Source organism: Atractosteus spatula, chromosome 14 (assembly GCF_055471065.1).
Source record: "Atractosteus spatula isolate fAtrSpa1 chromosome 14, fAtrSpa1.hap1, whole genome shotgun sequence".
NCBI classification, from domain to species: Eukaryota; Metazoa; Chordata; class Actinopteri; order Semionotiformes; family Lepisosteidae; genus Atractosteus; species Atractosteus spatula.
The window spans coordinates 9245888-9263866 of NC_142719.1; the positions used below are offsets into that span (position 1 = coordinate 9245888).

The 17979-nt window shown below is 40.8% G+C and overlaps 1 protein-coding gene across 1 annotated transcript in view; it reads left to right on the forward strand.

The window, feature by feature from the left end:
* The first annotated feature begins 16466 nt into the window (after nt 1-16466).
* The window catches only part of ahdc1 (AT-hook DNA binding motif containing 1), a 92754-nt gene continuing 91241 nt past the window's right edge, over nt 16467-17979 (forward strand). Inside the window, exon 1 of the mRNA XM_088933097.1 lies at nt 16467-16599. Coding sequence (XP_088789223.1) covers nt 16467-16599 — 133 coding nt within the window. The remainder of the gene's footprint in view (nt 16600-17979) is intronic.

Consider the following 17979-nt stretch of genomic DNA (forward strand, 5'->3'; position numbering starts at 1 on the left):
GAGCCACCTTAAATAGAAGAAATCTCAAAGGATACCCCTGTCTGGGGTACCATAAATGAGTTTTCACAATTGCAAGTAGTGCACAGTCCAGGAGTGCTGTTGTTAGCATTCCCCGCTAGAGTTTTCCTAATGGAAATGTCACCCTGCAGAATAAGCGCTGATATGAATCACTTGTATCATCAGCATGGATTTAAATTGCAGTTTTTACCAATAGAAAGTAATCTTATATTTCAATTTATTTAAAAATCACAGAGGGAAGAAAGAGAGGTTGAAATTTGAATATTTTAATACTTACATCCACTTAAGCTAAATCATTTTTAATGACCAATTGGGTTCCAAATTCTGAAAAGTCCCTCTTTACCACTTCAATAGAATCAGCTTCTGCTGAACTATGAGATGTTTCTGTGTTCATTAATTATGATCAGCTAATGATCCTGATTGAAAATTTTCACAACTTTTTATTTTAACATCAGTTTTAAACCTATGCATCTTAACACATTACACCAATAAGGGATCTTTATATAGACAACTACCTGCTCCCTAACTTATATAAACAATCTTAATTCTGGCATAGCCAGTAAACCAGACAAGTTCCTAGTCATATTTTACCAGTCCAACAAAAATGGATGAGTAAACACTATAAAAGCAGCAGAGAAAATCCGAAAAGACTTAGAATCCAAAACTGAGCAAATACCAGATGACATTTAATGTTGACAAATGCAGTGTTGCACCGACAGCAAACACATAAACTACAGATATAAAATGGGTAAGACTGAGTCTGAAAGCTTGCTGTGAAAGTAACTTATACAGTATGTCTATGCTGACAGCATTTTTATCCTCTAGATAATGTGGGGAAGCAAAGAAAAAAAAACAGATAATGTGAGGATATATACTGTAGTTAAAAGTTTAGAAGTTAAGTCAAGGGATGTTACAACTGTGCAATGCTTAGACCTCATTTAGAATACTGTGTACATGCTATACAAAAGATATTATTGCTCTGGAATCAGTCCCCAGATACATCCAAGATATGAGAAATGTCAATACAGCAGTCCAAATGAACTGAATCTCTTTAGTCCTGAGTACAAAGGAAGGCGATTCAAGTATTAAATACTGTGTACATGCTATACAAAAGATATTATTGCTCTGGAATCAGTCCCCAGATACATCCAAGATATGAGAAATGTCAATACAGCAGTCCAAATGAACTGAATCTCTTTAGTCCTGAGTACAAAGGAAGGCGATTCAAGTATTAAAATCCTGAAATGCACTGGCAAAGTCAAACTAAAGCACATCTACGGAATCAACACTGAAACACAAACCAGAATAAACAAGTGAAAACTACAGGACGGCACATATTAAGAAATATAAAGAAATCAAGAAATCCTGAATTAGCTACAGTACTACTGTAGCGTTCAGGAGAGGTAGATGGATTGCTGCCATTTGTAACCTTTCTCATGTTATTCTGTGTTTATTGTATGGACAGATTTTGTTTTCCCCTGTATCAATGGCTGTGGGACTAACAAAGTCACCCCTGGGTACCAAACGTTATTCCTGGCTTCCATCTTAAAGGCACACTTTCCTGCAGAAAGGAATATTACACATTTAAAACTAGTGCAAACAAAATTTCCTTCAACAATATATCATTTGAGCATAACACTGCTTCCCTTGGTTTATGCACCAAAAGCTAAATATATGCTTCGTTTTTGGTATTATTAAAGGGTCTTACCCTCACACAGGTGATACACTTTGAATGTACTTGAAATCTGCTCATTATCTTTCAAGTAGCTATCGAGCAGAACAGCTCAAAATGATCATCAGCTAATGATTTAAATGCTTAAAATTAAATAACACGAAATTGCCTTTAGTCAGGCTGGTACTCAAAGGATGTGCTTTCCAGATGAACACTTGGGATTCAAAAATAAATATGTTTTCCTTCATTTTCTAATAGCCATACAGTATGTCACAGGGAAGCTTTCTTAGTATCTTATAGTGTGTCACTCAATAATTCTCTAGAATTATCTAACCTAAGCTCTTTTACATGAGGCTAGATTGCCTCATTCAGAGATACTAAAGGAAAAACAGATTTTCTTCACCATTTCTTCACCATTCTGCCCCGACAGGTTTTAATTATAGGCAACGACAATAAGACTTGACTTTGAAGAAAAGATTCCCGCAACTTCTTGACTGGAGAGCTTGACTGCCTTTTCACAGCGGCCTCCTCATTCTTTCTGTACCCTGAGAAGTTATCCTCTGTCCCTAAGGAGGGAACTGGATCTATGAACTGTGGTGTGGAAATGACACTCCTGAGGAGTTTCTCTTTGAAGAGATCCAGCAGGAGACCCACAAAGAGCTTTGTTTCTGTTATGGATCCTGGACTAATTCACGGGTCTTTGTGTTAATTAGGTAAGTGGACACATCGCGCCATCCAGACTGAGTTCTTGTAAGGGAGAATAGAACACAAGAACTCAGAAGATATCAGTTAGATATCAGGAACAAGTAATAGGTTTATTCCACGCTGAAAAAAAGAAGAAAGAGAACACAACGTTTCGGCCGTGGAGCCTTTTTCAGGTGTGAGAGAGACAAGGCAGTAGGCAAAAGTTCAGAGCTATCAGTTAGGGTCTGTTAACTCCCCCAGCTATTTCACTGCTGCACAAATGTCATGCCTCAAAGGAGTGAAGATATTTCCTTCCAAAATATTTACTCCTGAAGGCAAACGGGGAGGTACCAAACCTTAAAATACAAATATGGTGGGGGAGGTTAGAAGAAGGCATTTTTGGGAGATATATGATATGTTATTGCACCTCCTAAAGCTTATGTACAGCGTATGAAGATCTGGGGTTTTAAAACATTAGGGGTGTAGTACCTTCCACAGCAATCATTCTGCTACTGGCTAAGAAGCACCTTTCCCTTAGTTGCAGTACGGAAACTAGTGTTCCAGATTGAAGTGGTGAATGTAGAAAAAGGCTTGCAGTCTGCTTTTGAATCACACCTCTCTCTCTTCTTCTGTTTCACACCGATGAATTATATATTACTGGTGATAAGCGAGATCCCTGCCAGGATTTGAAAGTGCTCATCATATTGTGAATAATTAAGTCCCTCCTAACTTGATATACGTTATCTCATGATAAACCCCTTACACCTGGCCTTAGCCATCCTTAGAGTCATCCTGACTGGGGTAACTAACCTGGCTGAGGAGAATGACACGCCAGAACAGAAGAAATTGTGCTTTACCTGTACTTTTCCTCAGAAAGAAAGGGTTGGTGTCTAATCCACTTACCAAATTTTACACAAAAAGACATATTTTCTTCTCTGTAATGTTCTGTATTTCTCGTTAAACCAACAAGGCTTCATTCCAGAATATTTCCTGTGCACATCTCAGTTCTATAGTCAGGTTTCTGAGAGAAAAAAAAAGTTTGTCCTATACTGTATCTTGTCACAGAGTAAAAAATACCTCTACCTTAAATCATCTTGGTTTATCACAGTCTCTACCTCTGGTCCAAAAGCCTGGGCCATCATCACCATGAAGACTCCATCATGAAGACTCCACCAACCATCAGGCCCAGCAGGAAAGATCTCTCCAAATATGGAAAACATCTAGTTTACATTCAACTGTCTGTTGAGCATCTAACCTGGATTGGGAACAATCAGTGTGTAAGAAGCTTTTCAGGGACTGAATGAGAGCAATAAAGCTCACCATTCAAGCCTCTTCTCCAGCTTATATTTATCTGGATTTGACCAAAACTACAGAAATGATTAGTTTTCTAACATTTGTCCATGTTTTCTCTGTCATTTGTCTTTTAAGGTCTCATTTTACCTTGTCTGTCTCTGTTTTACTAATTTTATTACGTGGTGCATGTCCACAGTTTACTGCACCAAAATATATTGACAAGTTTTCATGCTGCAATTATGCATGACAGTCCCCTTCATACTGAACTGTTATCTAATGGAAACAGTCTGCTTGGGGCTGCTCTAGCTTGCTGGGCTCAGCCCAGTTGTGTGCAGGATCTCTGGGGAGCCCCCTTTCACTCTCCTTGCCAGATGCCTCAAGCTGAAACCAGCTCCTGTGGAGATCTTTCTTCATTCAGAGTCAACCCTATAATAGAATCACAGAGGGAACTGCAATCTTCAGCTAAGCTGCAGCATGCAGAATGCATATGCAAACTGGAACTGGATCAGCTTTGTTTTAATGTAGGACTGGCTATTTTTTTATGCCAAATTCACATGTTTGTTCGCAAGTTAGATTTAGATTTACTGCTTCCATCTGCTTTTAGATGGCTGCTGTTCTTCTCCAAATCATTAAAGCATTACTCTGTGTTTGAGGACAAATATTATTTTCTAGCTTCAAGGAACAGAGGTACTGTAGATTCCATAATGTCACCCAACCATGCTTATTTAGGTTTGGTAACATTTGAGCCTATATTGCTTATCACAGGTCTTTTAAAAACCAATTGAAAATTGACTAAAATCAATTTTAGAAATCATATGTGGATTCCAGTATATCGGAAGAATTTATGCTGTCTAATACTGTCGTGAACCACATTCCTACGAGCACCTCTCACCGCCAACACCCGCGCACTAATTAATCAATTGTCATTCCTCACACCCTTCCCTATTTATACCCTCTCACTCCACTCAGTCCCCGCTCACTTTTCAGAATTGCTCTTCGGCTTTCTCTGGTGCACGCTACTACTCTCGACCTGACTCTTTTGGCTACCCAACCTAGTCTCTTGTTTCGAATAGGACTTTTGCCTTTTGCTTTTGGGATTTGGACGCCAATCGGCTGCAATAACCTTCAGTCTCACCGCCGCAGAGGGTCCAATCTGCTGCTCCTAACGCCTTCTCTGACAAATACAGTATGAGATATTCTATGTAAAATTTAGTAAAAAATGTGAAGGCACAGGAGGCTCTGACAAGATGGAAGTCCTTGTCTGGACTGCATTTCCCAGGATGCTGCTTCCCTCAGTCACCTGACCAGCTGCTGGAAGACAAATGGTCAAGTGACAGTTTGCAAAGCGGGAAAGAGAAGCTTCTAAAGGTTGGTCTGATCTGTTGTTTGAGGGTGGAGGACAGATTCTCTGTATGTAATTTTACTGGAGTGAGAAGGAAGGGACTGACTGAGCAGCTAGAGGGCTAGTTAGGAACTATGAGGTTTTTTTCTACCTGAAGACAAGCAAGACTTGTCTGAGAAGCTGGTACACAGCTTAGCTGCCCTGCTGTGGCTGCGGAGAGTCTTTGGAAAAAGCTGGTCAGAAGCTCTAAGGGGTGTAGTGGTTTGTACATTACATCTGTGGACTAAACTTTGACTTTTTTCCCCTTGACCCGGAAAGATCCCCTTTCCCTGGGGTGTCACAGAAACGTTATCTGAAAAACGTGCAACCTAGTGAAATAGTATTCCTAGAAGCAAACCTAAGAAGAAGGGTTTGTCTGTCTTAATTGTTTTTCCTTTTTCACACCAGATAAGGAGGATTGTTAAATTATCCTGGAAAATTAATATTTAAAAATCCGTATTTTTCTTAAAAAAAGGACAAACATCTGAGATCATGTTCATCAACTAGAATATGTTTTCTAGACCATTTTGAATCTTAAATTCCATCTGATAAGATTCTTCCTATAAGAAGTTAACCTGTAGTGTCTCCATACTGGTCAGCAATATAAAGATAGAAGTCTACTTTAAAGTGATGTCTTTTGAAATATCCTCATAGATGTTATTAAGGTAAAAACAGTAAAGAATTGATCAAATCTCATTCTTAAAACAAATGATCTGGATTCAAATAGCTAAAACTTTTTGGGGGGAAGGTTTGTGGATTCATGTTTTCCAGTGCTAATGAAAGGGTTTTGTGTGGTCCTTTGAGCAATGTCCTTTTGTAAATATTGAATTGATAAACTTGTTTTTCAGTTTTACAGGAGATTGATGGCAAAGCTAAAAGAGTAACATGTGTGGTAAAGCTACTATGGCAAAGCTGAAAGGTCCAGGTTTTGGCAAGGCTTTTCAAGACACATCAGACAAGAGGTATCTGGTTGCAGACAAGTGGCTGTCGAGTTACTGCTGACTGAGTTATGTTTTGAGAATTATGTCGCAAGTTATAACTCATTTTGGCAAAAACAATCCAAAGTCCTCTTTGTCAGTTTTCCAAACACGGTAATCTAAGCAATCATTTCTCTACAAGATATTCTCCTTGTCTGTGTGTCTCATGGAGAACAAGCTGGGGTATGCGAAAAGACAAATTCCTAACACAAGAAACTGTATGGCCAATAAAGTGAATCTTATTCTGCACATCAGCAGGTAATTCATGCAATACACTATTGGTAGTGCAGCACAGTGCTGAACACTGCCCTCCTGAGGCCAGTATACTGCTACTACACTATCTTCACCTGTTATTTAATTTTAATTTGCCATGTGACTTGACAGGGATATACTGTATTCAGACAGGGTGGTGTTTTAAATTGGTTGTGAACTCCAGGGAATGAATGCATGTCTGAGTAATCCTGGTCCTGGAGGGCAGGTGTGTCAGCAGGTTTTCTACATCTTCAAAGAAGCAGCACCTGGAGAGCTGGTAGAAGCTGGTAAATTGGTCCCAATAAGCCACTAATGAGCTGATTTAGTCATTAAGAGCTGGGTTGGATTGGAATCCTGCAGACACCCAGGCCCTCCAGGACCCAAATTGCCCACCCTAGTCTAAATGAATGTAAATTTAGCAGCAGACCTACACCTTCACTGAGTAGAATATTTGTGCTTAATGACTGCTAATATTGATCAGCCACTCACTATGCCTGGATTGGTTGAACATCTGATCAGTATTGCTGACTTGCGAAAGTCTCTCATTTAGGTTTAATATCAGATATGCTTTTTAAAAATGTGTTTTGATAACTCATTTCAATCATTACAATAAAAATGTTTATGATGAACACCTGTCATATTGGTCTTCTGTTGGTTTATTAAGCAGTACAGTAGGGCTCTGGTAACAAAGGGCACATTTACACATTTTATACAGTGTTTCTCAGAGTCAATCTTGAAGGTTGTCAAACCAAAGGTCACTTTGGTAAAAAAAAATATTTTAAAAGGTGTCTGAGCATCAAAATAAATTTGACAAATTTAAAGCACAGTTATTCTTTACAGACATAAACATCTTAGCTCTCTGACAGTATTTTCTTCACTATTATACCTGTTAGCATCATTTTAATTTAATGAAGATCCCTCACAGTGGACAATCCAATACTCAAATTAGAGTATTCAGACATTAACATAAGAGATTTGTTTTCCAAATGTGAGTAGTGTTTTATAAAATTTAACAGCAATACATTCATTCTGGCCAGTAAAATAAGAGTATCCTGAAGTGCGCTTGTCTCGTATATTGTATTAAACTGCTACACACTGCTTCCACCTGGCGGACACGCATAGGTATTACAAACATTCTTATGTTTTCATATATCCACAATTCCAGTGTTATTGCTGTTGCAAGCAATCACTTACAATTATGCTGGGTGTATCTGGGTTGCCTTCTGCTCTAGCTTCGAAGAGGCAAGTTTTGGACAAGTGTACTCAAATGCTCCCTTTAGTTATAGCAGGGATTGTAATTCCTTCATTTGTTTTCATTCATGTTTAAAAAGCTATTTTTGGTCATTTTCTAGTACCATTGGACTGGATTTTCTTTTTCTGTTTTGTTTTTTTCTTTCATATTAAAAATAAGTTGTATGAAATAAGCTATATGGCAGAAGTGAAAGTTACTCCTACACTGAAAAGTAAAAAAAAAAGAAACATTGAGCCTTCTTCATGTGTGAGGGAGAGTTTATATGCTTCCGATACCTGCAAAATAGCCCAGCCCAAGTCCAGAGAACACAGTGACGGCCTCAACAATCCCCTGTCAATCACAGAGTCTCCATTGTTCTGCCCAGTTTGCTTTCGATCCTCCAGGATCTCTATTCTCTCTTGTAGGAATCTCTTAAAACTCTCTCTCATAGGAATCTAGTTTATTCAAATGCAATGATTAGACATGAACTGGAGGTTCCTCCTATTTTTCTAAACAACAACGTAACTTGAACATTTTTAAACTTTTCCACAGTCCCTTTTCTCCTAAGCATAGCAAATCACTACAGACATTCACAACAGTCTGAAGCCCTGGCTCTGTCCAACGCTTTCATCAGGAGTCTAGCCCCAGGCAGATGGTGCCCCCACACTGTCATCAGGAACAGGGTGCACCTTGAAGATAGTGGGACTGTGTCCTGCATCCCTAGTGCAGCCAGGCAAAGAAACCCCCACCCGCTGGCTCTTCGGTATGGAGCCCAGCCATCATTTCTGTGTGCTGGCCCCCTCCCATGGCATTGTGACAGCTGAGCTGGATGCCTCACATACTGTGCGACGCTGTGCCTGCTCCGACAGCATACTGATCATCCTGCAATGACATGGAATGCTGCAAAATCCATTGCTCCTTCTCCTCCACCATCATTGGCTAGATTCCTGAGCCCCTTCCTGCTAGGAACCCCAGAGGCCCTCCACACACCACTCTGCATTTTGTAGAAAGAACCTGAGTACCAGTGACTGGCTCCTGCAGGACTCTCCCATCTCTGCTCCTCTGCTGTTGCCTTCTTGCTCTGACAGGACAATTGTCTCACCCTGAAATGACACTGACTGTTTCAGTGGGACGAGAGAATGATTGACACACAAGGACCTAATCCTGGAGAAGACAGAGCTCTTAAAATAGATAGACATCCAAGACCTGCAAGTCTCCAGACTCTCCAACAGTTCTTTTAGGTTGGTCATATTCAAGAAAAACCAACACTGATTGTTCTTCCCAAGAAAACTCCACTCTTTTAATGTGTGTACCAGAAAAATTGGTTTTATTCTATAGAACGTCAATTGAATGTCCTAAGTCCTGTCCTAAGATTCACTGCAGTAGCCTGGTTTGGTAAACTTAGTACACATAACAGAATGAGCAGGATTGTGAAGGTAGCGAGCACAAGTATTGGTACATAACATCTATAGCTTTCAGACATCTACAGTATGTCAAGCAAATACTGCAAAAGGCTAATTTAATCACTGGGTTGCATAATCCAAAAATCTAAAATATATATATGCTCTGTCACTAACAGAATTTTGAATTTTAAACTGGCCAACAATGTCATGCATGAGCACAAAGACTGCAGTAATCCACTACACCAATCCAAGTTTTGTTAGCTTGCTGTCATGATCGGTATCCCTCCTCTTAAAGGGTGCTCCGACCCTTTCATATTTTAGTTGATTATGTGCACCTGCCTCTTGTTTTGTCTCACTATTTAAGCCTGGCGCTCTCGTTATTCCTGGCTCAACATTAGAAGATGGACACCCGGAAGCCCGCCTACCAGCGGGTCCAGAAGAGACCAGACGCCATAGGCTTCATCAGGGCGTCCTGACCATCTGAGACCGGGGCTCGGAGCGCCTGGCCTTGTTATTCCGTTTTTATCTTCCGGGTTCCCTGTCCCTGTTCCGGATCCCATTCCGGATTTTAACTGTGTTCGTTTCGTCTTGGTTGGATTCCCAGTTTTGGACTTTGGACTGCGCCTCAGATTCCCCCTTTTGGACTGCCTGAACTTGTTTGCCATCACCACGCCCCCCCAAGCATCGGCTCACCATAGTCACGCCCCCCTGTCTGTCAACCAGTCCTGATCCTCTTCGTCTTTTCCCCTGATGTCCTTATCCACTTACTTCCAGATTATACCGTCTGCATAGGGTCCTGAACTACGCTTCTCGGGAGCCGTTACACTTGCAGTGGTAAAGAGCTTTGTGTGTTCTTCAGGCAGGCACTAGGAGCATATTGTCTGGTCCACCTTGATGAACACATAAGGTGAGGACCCAGACAAGGAGCAACCCACCCCAAGAACCTCACAGTGATACCAAAAGTGACATTGAGCCTTTCCTAAAACAAAGAGTTTGGGAACCAGCTGTGGAGCCAGGCCTTAGATTTGTGTTCACTGGTGGCCGAGCCTACATTCAGGGTGCTTTATGGGCCTGCCTCAAGGTGAGTTTTGACTCTCCATTTATTTATTTTCCAATTGTGACCCCTTGTTTCCTACTGGAAGTAGCTCTTTGGCTTAACCCCATCTACTGTATACCTCCTTAGGATCTTCTATACGTAAGAAAAATGCCCTGTTAATCGTATTTTTTTCTAGACTGAAAAGGTTTATGAGGTTAAGAATGACCAGGAATCATTCTAGTTGTTCTGCAAAGGGCACCTACAACCTGAATCTCTATTGGGCACATTCCACTGAGCAGAGACCTTGACACTGGCGCAGGACTCAGTGGAGAGGCTGCCTCCCTCAGCGGGCCTCGGAGTGCTTGAGAGTCTCCCAAGAGGATCTGGAATCTGATGCAGAGAAAAAAAGGTATCTGCCACTTTCTACTCAACATGCTGCTGTCACAGCAATCAGCAGGGTAAGTGGACTGAAAATGAATGGAAATATACTGCATTTTTTAATCCACAAGACACACTGTTACCTGTTTTTTACAGTAGCCAACATTTGATCGTTTGATTGTAATTGTACTCATATGGTGACTTCAAATTCTATGGCACAAAATTATTCTCCATTATATTTATAAATGAATGCATATTATCATCTGGCATATATCAGATATATCATCTGGCAATGATATTGTATACCCAGCACTGGAAGCGGGCTGAAAATGAAGCAATTAACAAGTTATTGCCAAGTTTCATCTACTTTTATCATTTATCTTCTTTAAATACTGTATGGCCTTTAAATGGCCATACTTTCTCTCAGAAAAATTGAGAATCAGGCATGTGGTTATGCATTGAGTGATGTATTTTCTGTGGGCACCACATATTACACCACTGGTATTAATATAATTTAAAAAGATTCTTTAAATAGACCTTTTGCTGCTTCAAGAAACAGAACAATATATAGTACTTATTTTTACAAAGCATGCAAGGAATTTCGAACAAGCTGCTTGACCACGTTGTTGAAGCTGAAACCCTGTTATTATTGAAGGAACACCTCCGAGAAGTCCTTGGTTCAGCAGGCATCAACAAACTAGCAATATGGGCCAAATGGTCTCCCCTTGTCTCAAATTCTATCCTTTCCTGTGTTAGTATATTCCATTAGATGGCACCAAAGTGCTGTGCTGCATAATACTAAATCTTTTCTCATTAATTTAATAGATTATGAAGAGTTTTCTAATATTGTGTGTGTACTTAATTTGTTCTGCTCTCAAACAATAGTTTGAATACAAAACTTTGATCATGGATCATGGCCAAATGTAAAACTGATGAATATGTTAGTTTTTCCTGATTAGCTGAAGTGCTTTGTCATCCAGACCTGCAGAAAAAGGCATTAACAATGTTAAAGATGATCAGAACAATTTTGTATACAATATGTGCACAAAAGACCAATCACAGTAGCAGAATTTTCCACTAATGTAAATTTGTTTAAGAAAAATGTTATCTTTTTTGGTGTCAGTCTGGGTTTTTGTCATCATTAGGTAAGGCCACTTGACAAAACAGTAAAATCCTCCAATATATTTCTTAAATCATGTGCAGTGTGTGTGATCAAGTTAATAAATAAAACTCTAAATCTTTCACTACATCTCCCACTGAAAGTAAAACTACACATCTACATGAAGAAGTACTGAGCTTGAAGAGGCTGCTGTACCTCCTGTATGGAAGACATAAACTGGATGTTGACATGTCACTTTTATCCTCTAGATCAGGCATCACCAAACATGTTTTGGAATCCCATTGTACCAACACTCGTACGGCGTGACTCGGTGGTCTAGGGGTATGATTCTCGCTTTGGGCGCAAATTGGGTTCAAATCCCCGACGAGCCTTTGAGTGCAGTTTTGGCGGTGCGGTGGCTCTGTGGCTAAGGCTTTGTGCCGGTGGCTGGAAGGCTGCTGGTTCATATCCCATGGCCGGCAGAGGATTCCTACTCCGTGGGGCCCCTGAGCAAGGCCCTTAACCCCAACTGCTCCAGGGGCGCCGTATAAATGGCTGACCCTGTGCTCTGACCCCAAGCTTCTCTCCCTGTCTGTGTGTCTCATGGAGAGCAAGTATGGGTATGCGAGAAGACAAATTCCTAATACAAGAAATTGTGCATGTATATGGCCAATAAAGTGATCTTAACTCCTGCTTTGTTTATTAAATGGGCAGATGAAAATATCAGATCAGTTACCTACTAGCAACCCACCATTTGTTAAAAATGCAAAATCTTAGGTTTGAGTGAGAATCTGAAATTAAATTACATTCTATCCCCAAACTCTATTTATTCCAATGCTTAAGGCAATCTTTAAGTGCGAGTTCCTCTTTTTGCTTTCCACACAAACATTATCTATTGTTTTTATGTATTTTTTGGTAATTATACAGTATTTATACCCTACATAGTCCGTGCTTAACATTCATGTGTATTAAATACAGCACTGATTGAATAAATGTGCATTTACCGTGTTATCACAATACTAAACACACTGAAATAATTTTGGGAATTGGCTCTACAGCCCACATGACGGACAAATAAATGTGACATTTTGATGAATGTATGCCGGGGAACAGGAAACACTTCCTTCTGTGATGGCTAAAGAAGTAATGACTTTTGTTTAGAGCCAAAAAAGCTGTTTATCTTTACAAATTAAGCTCAATCTCCCTAATGAATGTAAGTCTGTTTTGACTCTTCTCTTTATTTGGAATATTGGGTTTTCAGCTGATTAATGGACTCAGGTATACATAATCATTGACTTTCTTTTAGATTGTTACCATTCCTTACAATTACCTTGGGAGAAGCCTGTTTTCAGTATGTTTCCTCTTTATTCTTTGCCAGACCCACTTTGTGGTTCGTTTCACAGTTCCTGAATTTGTAGTTGCAATTCTTTTGGATTTAGGGCATACATAATAGCATTGTTAGCAAACAGCAAGTAATTTAAAATGGTTTAAATCTGTCTTTCAAAGTGTCTGTGAAACAGTTATAGGGATATTGGATCTCTGTGCTTATAATCTACTGTGCTTTCTGAAAGCTGATTTTCTTGCAGTCTATGTGTAATTGTTTTATAAGATAAGATCACTTTATTGGCCATATACAACTTTCTTGTATTAGGAATTTGTCTTTTCACATATCACAACTTGCTCTCCATGAGAGAGGCAGACAGGGAGAGAAGCTTGGGGTCAGAGTACAGAGTTGGCCATTTATACAGCACCCCTGGAGCAGTTGGGGTTAAGGGCCTTGCTCAGGGGCCCAACAGAGTAGGATTCCTCTGCCAGCTGCAGGATACAAACCAGCAACCTTCAGCCACCAGCGCAGAACCTTAGCCACAGCGCCACTGCACCACCCTTAGTACTTATTACTCTTGAGTTAATGCTTTGTGTACCTTTGGCTTTGACCCAAAAGTAAAACCTCCCCAAATTAAGTAATCAAATTCCAATATGCTGATGGCACACAATTTGTGCCTTGACAAAAATGGATCTCCAGAAAACTTTCAACAAATTTCTCAGATTTACTGAGGCATATGAGAAAGTAGGACTTAGACTTAACACTTGGAAAACCAAAGTTCTCCATCAACAAACTCGATACATACACACGTCCCACTGCCATCGATTCAGGGTCACAATGAGAATCCAAAGAATGTAGAGCACTTCCAATAGCTTGGGAGTTATCTTTCACAGGGGCCCGATATTCACCAAAAAAACCCTGCATTGCATGAAATGTCAGCATCAGCATGAAACCTGAACTGTGCAGTCATCAATCCTACTCTAACACAGGAGGTTGAAAAAAAATGGACAACAGAAGAGAAACAATTAAAATGACTGGAATCTTATCATCAACACCGCCTGCAGAAGATTTTGTATAGCACGTGAGAGGAGAGATGCACCAGCATCAGGCATCACAAACACTGAAGCTCAGGACCATCTGCAATCAGCTCTGTTGAGTTGGTCATGTTGATTTCAGCTTCCCCCAGAAGACTCTCTTCCCCCAGCCTAGCCAAATGTCAAAGTAATGGAATGGAACTCTGTCTTTTTTCAAAACACGTTTCAACTGGCATTTCTATATGTTTCATGATAGCTTATAGGCTTATAGTCTGTTGTGCATGCTTTTTTAAAATCTGATTTGTTTGTCTTACAGATGGTTAGCATTGCTGCCTCACAGCACTGGGTCCCTGGGTTCAATTCCTGGGGTGCTATCTATGTGAAATTTGTGTGTTCTCCCTGTATTTGTGTGGGTTTCCTCTGGGTGCTCCAGTTTCCTCCCATGGTCTAAACACCTACTGGTATGTTAATTGGTTTCTGGAAAAATTGTTCCTGGTGTGAATGTATGTGTGTCTGTGCCTCCAGTATGTATGCCCTACAATGGACTGGTGTCCTGTCCAGGGTGTACCCTGCCTTAGGTCCATTGCTTGCCCCCATGTCCCTGAAGTAACACTTTTTACAAAGAGTGCTTTATAAAATGATGTTTATAACTATCTCTTGTGGAGGACTTCAAGATGGTAGTCCTTGGTGGTTTGATTAGATCTCCTGGCTGTGGACTGCAGATGTAGCACCTTGTAGTAAGAGTAACGACCAGTCTTCAGCATTACAAGACTTCAGCTTCTGAGATGCAAAAGAGCTCACTGCAGGTCAGCAACCACAATGGAGAGTGAAAGGTTAACACACAGCTAGCTGACAGACCCAGTAATCCATAAGCATCACTCTACACAGCTGGGGTGGTTACACAGACATAAACCAAACAGCCTCCAAAACACATTCTGTACACAGTCTGATGTTGGAAACAGAAGGACGGGGGAATAAAAATTGCAATAATAATTAAACCACATAAAAAACCACCAGTTCCAGGATCCATTGGAACATATTTGCACATGGCCTTGATTTCTTGGCTGCTACATCAGGACTGCACACTGTGCTGTTAACTTCGGTCCACTAGCAGACTCACAACAAAATAACAGATATGGGTCTTTGCATTCTTCTTCTTCTGCATAATTGTTTTAAAACAAGCAATGGAGCGAGCAACCAAATTTATTTAAATACTCAATCAAGCCCCTTTGTATAGCATTGAGATACTCTGTGTCTGTGCTGCAGAATGCTTTTGCCCAGGTTTCATCCCACTGGAGAATTGTTTTTAATTTAGCAGCAGCGTGCGGGCTTGGGGGGGGGTTGCAGATTGTCAGGATGCAGAGGAATTGCTGTGGGTCGAAGAGCCAGATGCTCTCATGGGTGCCTTGTTGGTTGAATATGTACAGCTTAGGAAACTCAGAGAAGGAGATGAAGGCTTTGTTTCATGACACAAGGTGCAGCATGTACCGCAGTGCCATTCTTGCTGAACAATGTCTGTACTAAACCTCCAAATGCCCTGTTAGTTCAATGACAGGAGAAATGTCAATTGTTGGGCTTAACTGTGTCCTGAGTGGGCAATGTGAGAAACGAGAGGCAAATAAGAGTGTGTTGTCATCTTTGCATCACTGCTTAAGACCTTACAAATGAAGTTTGGTTTGCCATAACAGTGACATTCAATTTGGTTAACCCTGATAATATTAGAATGTGAAAAAATGTCCAGATCCCTCAGCTTTGCAGCAGACAGTGTGTGTTGGCAGGTTTTCCTTGGTTGACTTTACTGCATTGTCAATATAGTGATGCTCATATCTTCAAATTGTTTGAGTGCTTCAAACAAAGCTCACAGTAAGTAACTGGGACCCTTTTTAATCCAAACTGTCATTCCTAATCAGGTTAGAATTAAATGCTGTCACCTCATTCGCTCTAAAGGTGGAACAACATTAAAAACATTACAGGTATGACTTGTTGTTTAATGACAGCACCAGAAGTACACTCCACTTTGCTGTTCAGTGTACATTTGGCTTGTTGCATTAAGAAGCGGTGCTACTGTAGGTGGCAGCTCTGTTACACGAATCAGACTCTTCACCTTCGTTCGGTTTCCAGAGGCGAAATGTCCCTTGAACAGCTGGGCTGAGAGGCAAAGGATGCTGGGCATTGAAGTCCAGATACCCTTGGGTCCATAGCGACCAAGGACTCGGTCACTCAGTTGAAGGAAACTACAATTCCCACGGTTCTTGAAAGACTAGAAACGACAAAAAAAATGAAAGAAAACTACGGAGTCCCGGATGCTGTTGACAAGCAGCACGTCTAGTGGAAGGTAAGCTCAGGCAAAACAGCAGTGGTGGGCAGATACCTAGCTAGTCGGAATTGCGGAGTGTGTAACGTTGCTTGTCGTCTTTTCTCTTTATTGTAATTCGTTAGGGCAGCATTAGAATTTAAGATAATCGTGCACTTGGAACAATATTCCACTGTCGCTTGCTGTTGTCTTTTGCTGTTCTTTCTGTATTTTTGTTTTTGTTAATGTAATAGCGAGACCGAGGTTTGGTCAAATGTAGTGGCAGCTTGAGGGGATACTAGCGAAGGGGAAGGGAGAGAGAGAGGCAGAGAGGGAGGGGGGGAGAGAGAGAGAGAGAGAGGTATGTCCACCCGCGGACTGTGATGTGAAAATGCTGTCTGTAAAGGTTGCCAGTGCTGCCGAGAGCTCGATGAATCAGCCGATAAAGGGAAAAGAGGAAATTCAGCAAAATATCGCCACAGCAACTGTAGAAGAAGACGACGATACGAATTCGGTGCAACCCGGTGAGTGGTGCATCTCTTCTGCCTGTGTACATAACGAATATTTGCATAGTTTTCAATTGGAGCCAGATGGGGTGGCGTGTATTTCATGAGCAGTAGTATTTTGTAGGAATTTTAACCTCGTCGCTGCCATTCATAGATTATGAAACTCATGCAGTAACACGCCGTGCAAATACGTCTGCATTCTAAGGTTGGTCTGCGTTTCGTTTTCTTATTTCTGATCGATTTTCGCGAAGGACATCGATTCATCTCCAAATTTAAGAGCGATTTGTGCATGTCCAAGGGCTTTGTAAATTTTTTGCACGTTTTTGACTAATACAACGGAACGTACTGTATATTTTGCCTTCTCGTTATTTCACTCTTTAACAGTCAAGGGAAAACGAGGAAAAATGTGGGTAGAAACAACATTAGTCGAATTTTGCGGACCCCCAACCAGATGTCTATTGAATTATGTAATTTCCGAATAAAAAAAAAACTGTTGCATTGATCGTGGCAAATCTGTGTTAATGGTAATAGAGAAAACGAATATAAATATATATATATTAGGTTTATTTACAACCTTTCGGAATCTTTCAGATCTTTGTATTTTACCTTAATATTACTAGTTACGATGATCTGACATTGATGATCTAACGACAAACAATCGAAATTAAACGATCTGATGTTTTTTCGGTCAGCTCCGTTTGAGTGACAGCTGTCGGAGATGGCATTTGTCCACTAGTTGGCGAAGTAATTATACCAGTGCGTTTAAAATGTCACACTTGTTTAGTGTAACCTAGTCTCATCTTTGGCAGCACAGGGACGGCAGTGGCAGTCACGCTCGGAGAAGGCATGTCTCTGTTGTGACAGGTCTGTGTTATTCATAACTACAGAGCGCGTAATACCGAGCGCGTCCGGCACGCTTTGCGGAAAGCATGGTGTTCAACAGCACAGTTGTTATGACGACGTAATTATTTTCATAAACAATTCGCTTGCTGCAGACAAAGGGTATACTGGTCAGTGCTTACTGTGCATTAACGCAGCCGTGTGCACGATATAAACGTAAATACACAGTAAAAATAACCGGCATCACCGTGGGAACGCAAAACTGTGGATTAGTATTTGCCTAGAGCATCTATCTGTCCATTTTAATACGGATTTCTTCGTATACATAAAGGGGACTCGTGTGCAGGTGTTACTAGTTAGCACCGTAAGAGCAAGGGAGTGTGACACTCTAGTTTGGTTTGAGAGAGGTGAACCGGATTTCCCCTTCGGTTGGACTAGATGGTTTGGAGCTCACGTTTTCAACAGCGTCATCATGCAGGAGTGGAACTGAGCCGTTCCTTGGTGTTCCATTTGTACAAGAGTGGCTCCGATTAAGCGAAATAATGAAGTACCCATCTG